The 12,537-nt window shown below is 50.8% G+C and overlaps 1 protein-coding gene across 3 annotated transcripts in view; it reads right to left on the bottom strand.

Moving 5' to 3' along the window:
• Positions 1-12,537, bottom strand: part of SCAPER (S-phase cyclin A associated protein in the ER) — a 166,046-nt gene that overhangs the window by 26,193 nt on the left and 127,316 nt on the right. For all 3 annotated transcript variants that reach the window (XM_070400670.1, XM_070400669.1, XM_070400671.1), the window contains exons 26-27: positions 8,093-8,325; positions 5,181-5,336 (exon numbers count right to left, since the gene is read on the bottom strand). In XM_070400670.1, coding sequence (XP_070256771.1) covers positions 5,181-5,336; positions 8,093-8,325 — 389 coding nt within the window. The remainder of the gene's footprint in view (positions 1-5,180; positions 5,337-8,092; positions 8,326-12,537) is intronic.

The raw sequence follows: 12,537 nt of genomic DNA, 5'->3' as shown, positions 1-12,537 counted from the left end.
CAATGGAGGCATGTGCCCTTGACTGGAATTGAACCCAGGAACCTTCAGTCCATGGGCCGACGCTCTACCCACTGAGCACACCAGCTAGGGCTGGATTTTAAAGTGTTTTTGTTTGGTCTCTAGGACTAGAGGTCTTAGTGCAGGGGTGGGCAAACTTCTTGACTTGAGGGCCACAATGGGTTCTTAAACTGGACCGGAGGCCGGAACAAAAGCACGGATGGAGTGTTTGTGTGAACTAATATAAATTCAAAGTAAACATCATTACATAAAAGGGTACGGTCTTTTTTTTTTTTTTTTTTTTTTTAGTTTTATTCATTTCAAACGGGCCGGATCTGGCCCGCGGGCCGTAGTTTGCCCACGGCTGTCTTAGTGGCATATTCATATCTGCTCATTAGAAAGCTAAATCCAATTAGGAAAACTATCAACCCCATGAACAGCACCTGAAACCCGACTTTGCCTTAAAGAAGAGCATGCGGGGCAACAGCTGCATCGCTTGTAGGGCACCCCCCAAACCTGGATGTTAAACCACGTCCGTCCCAGGCCTTGCTGGGCCCCCACACGCAGCTGGGACAGCCCCTCCCGTCGGTTCCTGGCTTGCTTGCTGTCGTCCCCTGGTCCCTGGATCCCTGGCTTGCTGACATCCACCCTCACTCCTTCAGGGCGGGGACCTTCTGGACTGCTCTCCTCGCTTCTTGGATTTGGGCCTGTTCACTCCTTTGGTCCTGGAACCCGAGGCATCTGTGTGACCCTCCCATTGAGCCCGGACCCCAGAGAACTCCCCTCGGAGGTGCCCAGGTGGGGGTGGTGGGTGAAGTCACTGATTCTGCCAGCAATGATTATGAGCTTCTCTGCTCCAGGAGAAGTGAGCTGTGGCTGCGGGCGCTTAGTACCGGGGTTTTGTGGAAAGCGAACTGTACGCTCTAAGGAGGTGGGAGGAAGGAGCGGAGGGTGCTGGCAGGTGCGGTCCTGGTCGGGGAGCCTCAGGGCAGGGCTGCCTCTCAGTGGGCATCTGTACCTCTGTAGCTTCAGCTTCCTCATCGTCTCTTCAACAGCCACGGGCTCTGGGCTGGTTTTGCCTGGTTCTGCCGATATTTGGGGCCTCTCTCATCTTTGGGGTTTGGCTGTGAGGCTGAAGGAGCTCCGCCAAAGGCTCCGCCGTCCTGCTAAGGAAGGCACCTGCTCCCACTGGGTGAGTAACCGAGGAAACGGTCACGTGGGGGCTGACTGGTGACGCCCCCCCACCCTCCCACCCGGTCTACAGAGTAAACAGGAGCCCCCCTACTTTTAATAATCAGGTGACGCTACTCGCCTGCTTCATCTCCTCCACTGGCTCCCCATTCCCTCGTCTGGGCCTCTCTCCTGACTCCCTCTCTGCAGCTCCTTCCTGCGCACCAGGTCGGGCGCTGCCTCCTGTGTCTGGGACGCCCCACTGCAGACGTGGGGGCCGGGTGCCCAGGGTTTTCCCTGACTGACTCCATCTCAGCTTCAGGTCGCCTCCCAGGGGGGCCGCCCCTGCCCACTCCACCTACAGAACAAACCGCTGTCGGTAGTTCACACCTTCCTTGTACATTTATCGTCTCATTGGAACCTCCTAACAACCTGGGAGGCACTAGCATCACCACTACATCCATCTCAAAACCCAGCTAAAGCCAGTCCTCTCGTTGTTTTCTTCTTCATTTACTCCTTTCTCAACTCTACATGTTGCAACCCCTCCTGTCTTTCAAGGCCCAGATTGAACTTTAGTTGCTCCAGACAACAGTTCATTCCTTCAACTAAGCTGACCTCTCCCTTCTCCGTCAGCGATTCTGCTCTAACCGGGCAGTGTGCTCGGCCCGTGTACCTCAGCCTCCGCAGCGCTCCGTCTCACACCACGGTCTCCGTCTATGTAACTTCTTCCCTTTCTAGCTTACAAGGTCCTGGGACAGGAGAGAAGTCTGAGTCATTTCTGGGTTCGCCACGCCTAGCTCAGGGCCTGGCACAGAGAAGTGCTGCATAAATATTTATTTAATGAATGAATGAATAATTCAGGCAGGCGGGGGGACAGTTTACCTTTGCCTGAACAAGTGCTTTCAAGCACCCTTAACACTCGAGAGGCACTCATTTGTCCCCACAGAATTAACGGGCGGACGTAGAGATCACCCCTATCTGTTTACAACAGGTTTCCAGGGACCTTGGGGAGAACCCACTTTGTTACTGTAGTTGATGGCTATGAAGATGGAAACCACAAATACACGTAATGACAAACATCTTTTTGTGTGAAAACACTCCAGAGTTCAGCACAGTCTTCACCAGCAATTAGAACTGGCCGGGAGCAGGGCTGTGCCCCCGCCCCTCGCTGTGGAGCCCCTACCACTGAGTCTGGAGTGGAGGCCATGTTGGCCGCAATTCACAGTCGCTCCAGACTGTTCTGGTCCTGCCAGCTGGGCTCAGGGGCCAGCACCTGAGGGCCTCAGTGAGCACTGCTGGGATCTGAAAACCATCCTTTTCTCTTGGACCGAGAATGGAAAATCGATAACAGTGAAGGCCAAAGAAATAGGCGCTTCTGGAAGCCCTTACAGACGCTGGGTTCTGTTAAGTGACGAAGAAGGGCAGCTTGTGAACAACTCACTAGGGGAATTCTGCGTAACCCTCACATAACACCAGTCCTTTTACTAGAAGATCACAATCTCAGCTTCCGCTTCAATGCAAGTTCATTGTTCAGCACCGAGCAGTGCTTTTCTCCCCCCTGGAGCCAGGATTAGCCGCACATTCTCACACCCAAGTGGTCTCCCCGAGAGCCAGGCAGAAATTAGGAGATTAAGGGCACAATGGCAGCAGCTCAGGCCCACCTGCCCATCGCCCTCCCACAGGCGGCCACCAGCAGACCCAGGCCTGTGCTCTCATGCGGGCACTTAATTATCTCAGGGCGGGCGCCGTGCAGGAGGCAGGCTCGGGGCCTCTGGCTCCTCTTTGTCTCTGATTCCTGCTGGGCTTTAAGGTCACACCTTCCTGGACGCTGTGGGGCTCCTGCAGCCCAAAGAGGCGCTGGGGCATGACTCCCACGTCACCGCAGCCACACTCGCTTCTGACACGGCTGTGACCTCGCGGACACTCTGAGTCACACACGTAACAAGTGCTTTCAACAGGCTGCTGCAGTTTACAGTTTAGAAATAGAATTTCCACAAAGAGGGGAAGTAGAACGACATGGTCTGTAAGTATTAGAGGTACTGGAGGTGCCAGAAAACGTGGGAGATTAAAGGACGGGAGGAGAACAGCAACCAGGGGTCACTGCTACGAAGAAAATTATATTGGGTAAAATGGATTAAGAATTCTTAAAAACAACCAAGAGTTAATCGCTAATTTATTTAAAAGTCCAGTTGCATTAAGTAGATCGAAACAATTGTACTTCTCTCTGCACGTGCGCACACGCACAGACACATGCACTTGGGTTTTACATATAAACTTACACACAGACTTCAGTCTGCTGGGACAGTCCTTAGGCATGCCTAGGAGACCTCCATGGAAAACGCTTACACTGCCCAAGCTGGGACTAGACCATCTCCCCTCAAAAATTTCAAGTCAGACCCTTGAGTCATTCTGGATCCCGCCCTTCCGTCCTCCTCCCTCGTCCTCCAAGCCCCCCTAGTCCTGCCCCCGCTAGGCTCCCGCCACCCGGTTCCTCGTGCCCTTTTCAGGGCCGGGCGTTTTGTAACAGAAATGTGGTCCTGTCACCCCTCGGAGACAATCCAATCCCCAGGCGTCCACACCTCCCGTCGGTCTCCCTCTCGGCCGCCCAGAGCTCCCCTGTGTGGGGCTCATCTAGTACCTCACCTGCCACTCCCCTCAGTGTCCGTTTGGTGCCGCTCCCTCAAACTGAGACCGTGCTGTGCACACAGAAGAGTGAGGGCCAGGAGGGTCCCCTGGGGGCAGGGACGGCAGAGGGGCGAGTGGGTGGCACACAGCCTCTGTGTGGTGTGTGGGCACCTGCTCTCTCCGGTCACAGACCCACAAACAGCACTCCCTGTGTGCCCACCGGCTCAGGAAGGGAACAACTAATGGAACGCTGGCCGCAGGCCATGCCTGGCTCCCGACCCTCAGTCTTCATCTTCATGGACATGTGACTGGGGTGGGTGAGACTCAGGAAGAATAGGTGACTTAGGGGTCCTATGCACAACACAAAGAATGTGGAGAAGGTTCATTTTTGAAAAAAATTCTGTCTTTTAAGATATTCTGAATATAGTCAGTGGCATTCTGCCTACACTGAATATGGATAATATTTCTTTAAGTGTGTAGACTTTAGAAGTTTCAATAATTAGTTTTATTCTTTTTTTATATGTTTTTATTGATTTCAGAGAGGAAGGGAGAGGGAGAGAGATAGAAACATCCATGATGAGAGAGAATCATGGATCAGCTGCCTCCTACATGCCCCACACTGGGGATCGAGCCCGCAACCCAGGCATGTGCCCTGACCAGGAATTGAACTATGACCTCCTGGTTCATAGGTCGACGCTCAACCACTGAGCCCATCGGCTGGGGCAATAACTAGTTTTATTCTTGAAAAACCCCTAAAAAATGATGTGTATGCAGTGCTGCTTGTAATTTAATTGTCAGGAAATTATTTTACAGAAGATCCTCCGTATCCCGGAGGCGAGTCCCATGGCCATCGGAAACGCTGAGTTGCCCCTGCGGTGGGGTCATTGGCCTCCCCGAGGAGAGCGCACACCCGCTATAGTCATGCCTGTGGGTCACGTGTGACTTCAGGGAGCTACTGATTTTGGATGGTCCTCCCCTTATTCACGGGTATCCCGTGGAATACGGGGCGAAGGGGAGAATAAACACCCCCAGTGGCGGTGAACACGGGGCGGCTTCCCAAGGCTGTGCCGTGCTGAGGACCTGCCTGATCGGTGCGGGGCGGTGTCGCTGACGCACTGACACACAGAACCGCCTGACTCCTCTGGCTCCGGCTGGCCTCTCAGGTCTTTCCCATCAGCGAGTCAAGTTTATGACGCCAACAAGGAAAACAGACTCTGACAGGAGGCTCAGCCAATTTCCATACGGGAAGCCAATAAGGGCAGAGGCAGGACCACAAAGAAGAGGCCAAGATGACCGACAACCTGCCTCCCTAGGAAATGACCCCAAATTCCCAAAATTTAAGAGAAGTTTCACAATTCAGTCCAGACGGACCTCAGGAGGCACCTTACCTTCCGGTGAGAGCCCAGCACAGCGTGCAGGCGCCCTGCAAGAGGCCGGCCGCGTGCTGCAGAAGCGAGGCCAGCCTGGGGTTCTCGTCCACCGGGCCCTGCACCGACAGGAAGCAGCCACCCAGCTTGTGGATCAGGCCGATGCTCACCACGTAGCTGCAAGTTCAGAGAAGCGTTATCACCTGCACAGGCTGGCTGCACCTTCCCTTCTAGATCAATCTGACCAAACAGAAGCTTAGATCCTCAGACAAGGTCTTCAAACAAGCAAGCACAACACACGTTTGAGTAAAACTTCTCAAGTGACAACTTCTTGAAGATTTAGTCCTGAGGAAAGAGCTATTTCTATAAGTGGTTCTCTTCTCTCTGAGTTATTCTAACACTGGTTTTCCAGGAAGATGACTGGACGGGATCACCTGACCACCCGTGGGGTCTGGAGCCTGACAATAGCTGGAATGCTGTGTGATGACCTCTGCACTCCTGAGGTCAGTACTTCCTAAACTCCGATGCTGCCCACACACCCTGTTCAAACTGAAACCTCTACTGCCAACTGTAGGCTCCCTGTTTAAAACCCTGACACTATGAGGTACAGAACCAACAGTGAGAGGCTCACTGCTTTCTGCTCTGAAAAGTGCCAGCCCTAAGAGCTGACAGTTAAGGAGGCACCGTCATCTTTCCACTCCACTAGTTTCCAGAGCTGCTCATCACAGTGGAAGAACAGCAGCAGCTGTTGTAAGTCCTCAAAGCAGCAATCATTGAAAATAACATGAGAGACTATAACGACCTGTAGATCGATCACCTTAGCTCAGGCGTTTTATTCTGAGTCAGTGCTATGCATTTACATGTATGAAAGGACAGGACTATGCATGTAGCCATTCTGAACAACAACACGCTAACTTCCAGGGATGCGTGTGCAGGAGTCGATGCGTCTGCTCCTAAGTGCATGCCCGTCCCCTCTGGGTAAGGAGGCGAGTCTGAGGAATCACTCATGTTTGGAGCCTCTTCTGAATTCACAGAAGGTGCAAGATCCTGGATGCCCGCCCTTTCCTGCGACACCAGGAGTGTGTTCCCCAGGCTACGAGCAGTGGCTCGTGCCGACACCGGGAAGCCCTGACCTCTTCCAATGAGGAAAACTCACAGGCGGCCATGCAGGCACGGAGGGTCGCACGACAATCACATCTAACAGAATCAAACCTTGTATCCGCATAGAACTTCCCGATTTAGAAAGTGTGTTTGCATGAACCATCAGTGAACTGTCTTCACAGCCCACAGGGAGCGGGCAGGGACCGCCTGCTTCCCGTGTTTATCCTGGAAAGACAGGCCCATGGACATGCCCAGCGTGTCCACCCTCCACCCCCTGTGGCCGGGGGGCTGTTAGTGTTGTGCCTTCTGCAGAGCCTGTGCCCCAGGACAGGCTGAGCATCGTCTCCGTGGCAGCGGGGGAAGTCCCGGGGGGCCCATGACCTGTGGGGGACCCCTCAGCATCTTCGGGGAAACTGGCTATGACCACGGGAAGAATCTCTCTCCACTGGGCTATCGGCCCTGAGAGATGGGAGTCTGGGCTTGCTGGTGGCCCCTTACTAGTTACATGCAGAACCCACGCTGACAGAAACGAGCAGAGACAGAAGAAAGAAAAGAGGCTCAGGTCTATAGATTCAGTACAATCCCTCAGCGAAAATCCCAATGGCATTTCTTACAGAAACAGCAAAAACAATTGCATGGAACCACAAAACACACCAAACAGCAAAGCAGTCCTGACAAACAAGCAGAGCTGGAGGTGTCGCACGCTGAGTCCCACCCTATTACAAGCTCCAGCCATGAAAGCAGGGTGGTCCTGGCATGAAGACAGGCCATGGACATGAGCATCATGGTAGAGTGTCCCCTTCCATTTACAGCTGGTACGTCACCCATTAGCCAACAAGGGTTCCCCTGAGCAGCACTGCACACGGTGGTACCTATGAAGGCAGGTGTATTAAACTCGGAGGGGAGGGGAGGGAGGCGGGGCAGGGAGGACAGGAACAGTGCACACAGCTCGGAGGCCTGGCTGCCAGGGCTGAGCCAGTGGCCCCGGCCAAGGAGGAGTTTGGAGCGGCCACCACTCTGACCCGATGGAGGGTGGGGGCAGCAGCAGAGTAGGAGCCGGAGCTTCCGGCTTCCCTGTCAGAGCACAGCAGAGCCAATGGCCTCAGGGAATGGGGTCAGTGGGGGGGGGGGGGGGGGGTCCCCTGCCCTGGTCGTGGTGGTGGTGCTCTGAGAGCCAAGCACCCGACACAACAGAGGCAACCACCCCGCTCCCCGCTCCCGGTACCCAGGCTACCACTCCTAACCCACAGTCATTCCCCCCCACTCACTCCCTTCTCCTGCAAGTAGCTCAGGTAAGAGAAAACAAAAACTTGGGCTATAGCTCCACCTACTGGAAAACAAAAGAAGGACTCGTAATTATCAACGTGCTCAATTGTTAGAGTCAGAACAATGCCTTTCTGAGCATTTCCTCTCCTACAGGGCTGCAAAGCCTCCTCCACTCAATACCTTACACAAATGGGAGCTCCATAAATGGTAGCTGTTGTGACTGTTTAAGTCTGCACCAAATTTATAGACAGAGATGATCTGGGATAGAAGGATTCTCAGGAATTCTCTGAGTTGAAAAGAGCTGATAGCAAGAAAGTTATAAAACCTGGACACAACATATTCATATATTAAAATATCTAAATATCAAGAATGACAGATGAGCACCAGCTACAGTCCTTTTCATTAACAAGTGCTCCTTCTCTCTACACAATGTCGCGTATTCTCTACCAGGAAGGAGAGGATGGTGTTGTGAGAACCACTGCCATCACATGGGCCCTGAGATTTAAATTACCTTAACTTTTTTTTTTAAACAAAGAAGAAAGTATTTTAAAATCTAGCCATTTTACCTGATGAGGTCCTGAACGCGACTGTTAAAGGCATCACCTGGTGAGGGTCTGTTTTTCGTTTCCTCCGTCGATGTCTTTGGTGTAGCTGGCCGGCTGTTTCCATCCGGCCGACTGGCAATCAGGCAGCCAAAGACCATAGAACTGACTTTGAGAAGTCCAGCTGTCAAACCTTCAAAAACTTGCTTATTTGTATTTCTCCCCAAAATAGCATTATTCTCATCTGGAACATAAACCTAGAAGGAAATAAATACAGTAATTATGTTTAAGTAAAACCACCAAAAATGGACAGAGGTGATGTGGAAGATTTCTGGAATCATGAATAATTTTGAAATTCTAGAGTTGGCTCTCTGAGTGTGCGAGCGTTGGTTGTGAAGTCAGACTGCTGAGTTCAAATCTCAGCTTTGCCCTCGCTAGCTGCATGACCTTGAGTAGGTCTACCTCCAACCTTCAGTTTTGTCATTTGTAAAACAGGGGTAACAACAGCTTCTTCTTTTTTTAAATCCTCACTTGATATTTTTTCCATTGATTTTTAGAGAAAGTGGAAGGGAGAGGGGAAACACTGGGAGAAATATTGATGTGAGAGAAACACATCGATTGGTTGCCTCCTGCACAAACCCTGACCAGGCCTCAGGTTGGGGAGCAGCCTGCAACCCAGGTACGTGCCCTTGACTGGAATTGAACCTGGGACCGTTCAGTCCACAGGCCAACGCTCTATCTCTGAGCCACAGCGGCCAGGGCTAATTTACTATTTCATTGGGGCTTTCAGCCCAATGTTATAAACACCATTTTGGCAGTTTCTCATAAAGTAAACACAAATTGAAAAGCTTCTCTCACAACCTGGCAGTCAGACAAAGACCCTGCGGGTGAGTCAGAGCCCTGGGCTGCCCTTTCCTTTCTCCTCATGATTCCTGTTCCCAACCGTCTCAGTCAGTCTCACACCAACTCAATCACATCTTCGTGGTTTTCCACATCTTTTTTTCCCCCTAATTTACTCACTTAGTATTGATCCTTACTGCTGAGAATGGAGTTTTCTTTTGCTTATTTCATCCAGGAAAATAATTCAAAAGTGCCTGAATTAATTCAAGGAGGGGCTTATCTTTAGTGAGACTAAAAGTTCTTTCTAATCTTCAAAACGAGATTTGACACAAGGAACCTTGAGGAGAAGCTATCTGCACTGTGCAGGGCGTTCTGGTCAGGCAGGGCTCTGTCCTGCTTTCTGTCCAGCTGGGTATCGGTCACCTGCCCGGGGTGAGAGAACCCTGCGCTTGTGGAACACCGAGTGGTGAAACGCACCCCAGCTCTGGTGCTCACGGACCAGCACCTGAGTTTGAACTTCCAGCCACACAGCAGCCAGTGAGGGGCCTTTAGGGAAGGTGTGCAAGCCCCCTCCCCCCGCCAGCCCCAGCCCTGGTCTGCTGCACACCTGGCCCACCTGAGCCTGGAGCACACTCCCTCCGGGTGGGTGGTCTATGGAGGGCAGGGCAGGTGACCTTCCCAGCAGGCGCAGTGCTTGTAACTACCCTGCTGGTGAGCACAGGCCTGGCCTGGGACAAACACAGCTATGAGCTTTGGCTCTTGGGAACCTGCTCCTCAGGCAGAATGTAAAACCACAGCCTCTCGTCTATGGATGAAAGGGATTCCCTTCGTATATTCATGCAGAACACACTGGCACCGTCACTGTCTTACTCTTAATGTACCAGCAAACGACAATTTGATTTCATGTGTGTATTCTTATCACAAAATCTTCCCTTTCAATCTTTTTTATTTCCCCATCTTCTATTTAAGGAAACCATGATCCAAAGAAGCCACCGGGACTGGAATAAGTGCTACGTGCTTATTCTAAATCCATTCCAAGGAGAAACCCAATATTTATGGGACCAAGCCCCTGAGGCAAAGTGTTTTAACAAAATTAAATTAAAGTCATCTTCGCTTTTAAAAGACAAGCTCAGACTCCCCTCCCACCCACCCACCCCACTACCTCCTACCACCAAAGTGGTTTCAGGAACATTCTAAATTCTTTTTGCAATACAGAAAGATGCTTTTATTAGCAGTATAAATCCATCCTCTGTAACATGACTCCATGAGAGAGAAAATTAACTTGGTAATCAGTGGTAATTCTACCCAACTGATTTTTAGCATTGTGAAGGCGGGTTTACCTATTTTCAGTTGTATGGTGTGTTTGCAATGGTCAGAAGATGAGTTAAGTTCACTGAGAACCAAAAGGAGGCTGACAGTTTAGAAAGCGCCTGTCAAGACACTGAGAGAGTTCAGGGGGGAAAGGAAAAGCACGTTGAAGGGTCCCGGCAGCGGACACAGGTTTCCACATAGCGGTCACTATTTTCTGTCCCTTAGCAAACTGTCCTTGGACATACAACAGTCCTCTCACCACTGGTCTTTTATAAAACATCTATGCTCGTGTCATATTGTACATAAAACCACAACTCATAACGGATATTAAACATGATGATTTCCTTGGCTTGAAAGTATAAAAAGAAACTGCATGGGAATGGCTAATAAGTTTTCAATATTATCTTTGTAAAATTTCTACAAACAATAAAAAGGACATAATATTTTATCCGAAATGTCATTATCCTTTTAAATATATTTATTATGCCTTCCAGTCTCTGTTTATATATATATATTTTAAGTAGCCAAAGTCCTAAATAATATAACTTTAGCAAACTTTATGGTACAGGCCTTAGTAGTCATAATGGTTTTAAATTTCTTTGTTATAAATGCTGAGTCAGATTCTTCTGCTGTTTTCCTCTCTTGCACAGGTAAAGCCCCAAAGCTCATAAAGCCAACCAGGCCCTTCCCGACCTGTGCACGGCCCCATCGCCTCCAGCTTCTATGCCACGCGGTGGTTCTCTCCCTGAATCCTCCGCCCCCAGGCGGGCTTGTGACCCGCCCCCCACTTCCTCTAGGTCTATGCCTAATGCCACCACATCTATAAGCCTTTATTCACTACCTTTTCTTTTAAAAGATGTCAAGCTGCCAGAAAAGCCAAGGAATAGCATACAATGAACTACACTCTTCTACACAGATTCGTTAATTGTCATTTAGCCACATTTGCAAAAGCATATTTTAAAAATAAATTTGATTGTAGACCACCTATTTTAAGTGTGTGCATTAATAAATTTTGACAAAAGGAACGTACCTGTGCAAAACCATCATAATCAAGAAACAGAACATTTTCTCCCAGAATTCCCTGTGCTCCTTCCAAGTCCATGTCCTCCATCCCCAGGGCCCTGGGCACACCCATCTGCTTTGTCTCATCGTAGGTGATGTGGCATTTCCTAGCATTTCATATTACGGGACCATAAAAATACGTAGACTTTAATCTGGCTTTCTCCCCACCGAGTAATGCTTCCTGAATTATGAATAACTCATCCATGTTGCTGAGTATATCAACAGTTCATCCATTTTTGTTGCTAAATATTATTCCAATGTATGGATTACATCTGTTTGTCATTTCACCTGTTGGTGGACATGTGTGCTATTTAGGAATGTAGTCATTTATGAATAAAATGTCTAATATCATTTTTGTGCAAGTCTTTTTTTTTGGTGGGGAAATGTTTTCATTTTTCTTGGGTGAATAGCTGGGAGTGAGACTGCGGGGATGTAGGGGAAGGGTATGCTCGTAAGAAACTGCCGACCCTAAAGCACACGATTACAACACAGGATCTGTGAAACGGCATCATCGAGATGCAGGAGAAAGTACGCGACCGTTCAGGGAGCCTACACCTTGCAGTGGTCGCCACGAAGACGCACCTGCTGCACCGAGGCGAGGCGTCCACGGGAGCTGCTGCTGCTGCCTCCCTCTCCATGCAACTGCTCTCTCAGGTGAGAACGCCTGGGCAGGAGCAGAGGCCATCAGGACGCACGCTGTTCGCCCATTTCCTGCCTCCCATAAACCCCCACGAGAGCTTAGCTGCCTGAATGACCCTGTAATGGCTGGTGTGACTGTTCTTTCACTGACTGGAGAGCCAGAGGCCCCGAGTGCAAATGTGAAGACGCCGCATGGGCTTCAGGAGGCAGGCAGCCAACGCGTCCCCACAGGTGCTGGGAGGCCTGTGTGGGCTCCTCTCCTGTCCACGGTCTCCTCCCCTGGCCCCTCCTGCTCTGTCTCACTCTCCTCCCAGGTCCCCCTCTCGTCCCTGCTTTCTGATGCACGTGCACACGTGTACGTGGAGGAGTCTCACCCTCGACAGGTTTCTTCATCTCAGGCTTCTGCTGGCTGCTCTTCCCCTCTGCCAGACACAAAGGGACGAGGGCTGTTTCCTTCCATCGCTGACGGAACCCTCCGTTCCTTCCATCGCTGGCGGAACTCTCCGTTCCTTCCATCGCTACGGAACCCTCTGTGCCTTCCATCCCTGACGGAACCCTCTGTGCCTTCCATCGCTAGCGGAACCCTCTGTGCCTTCTATCCCTGACAGAACCCTCTG

This window comes from Myotis yumanensis, unplaced genomic scaffold, assembly GCF_028538775.1.
Source record: "Myotis yumanensis isolate MYYU_CA2020_CCGP unplaced genomic scaffold, mMyoYum1.0.hap1 SCAF_20, whole genome shotgun sequence".
Lineage (NCBI taxonomy): Eukaryota > Metazoa > Chordata > Mammalia > Chiroptera > Vespertilionidae > Myotis > Myotis yumanensis.
Note: the sequence above shows the minus strand (reverse complement) of the source record. Positions and strands in the feature narration are given on the sequence as shown.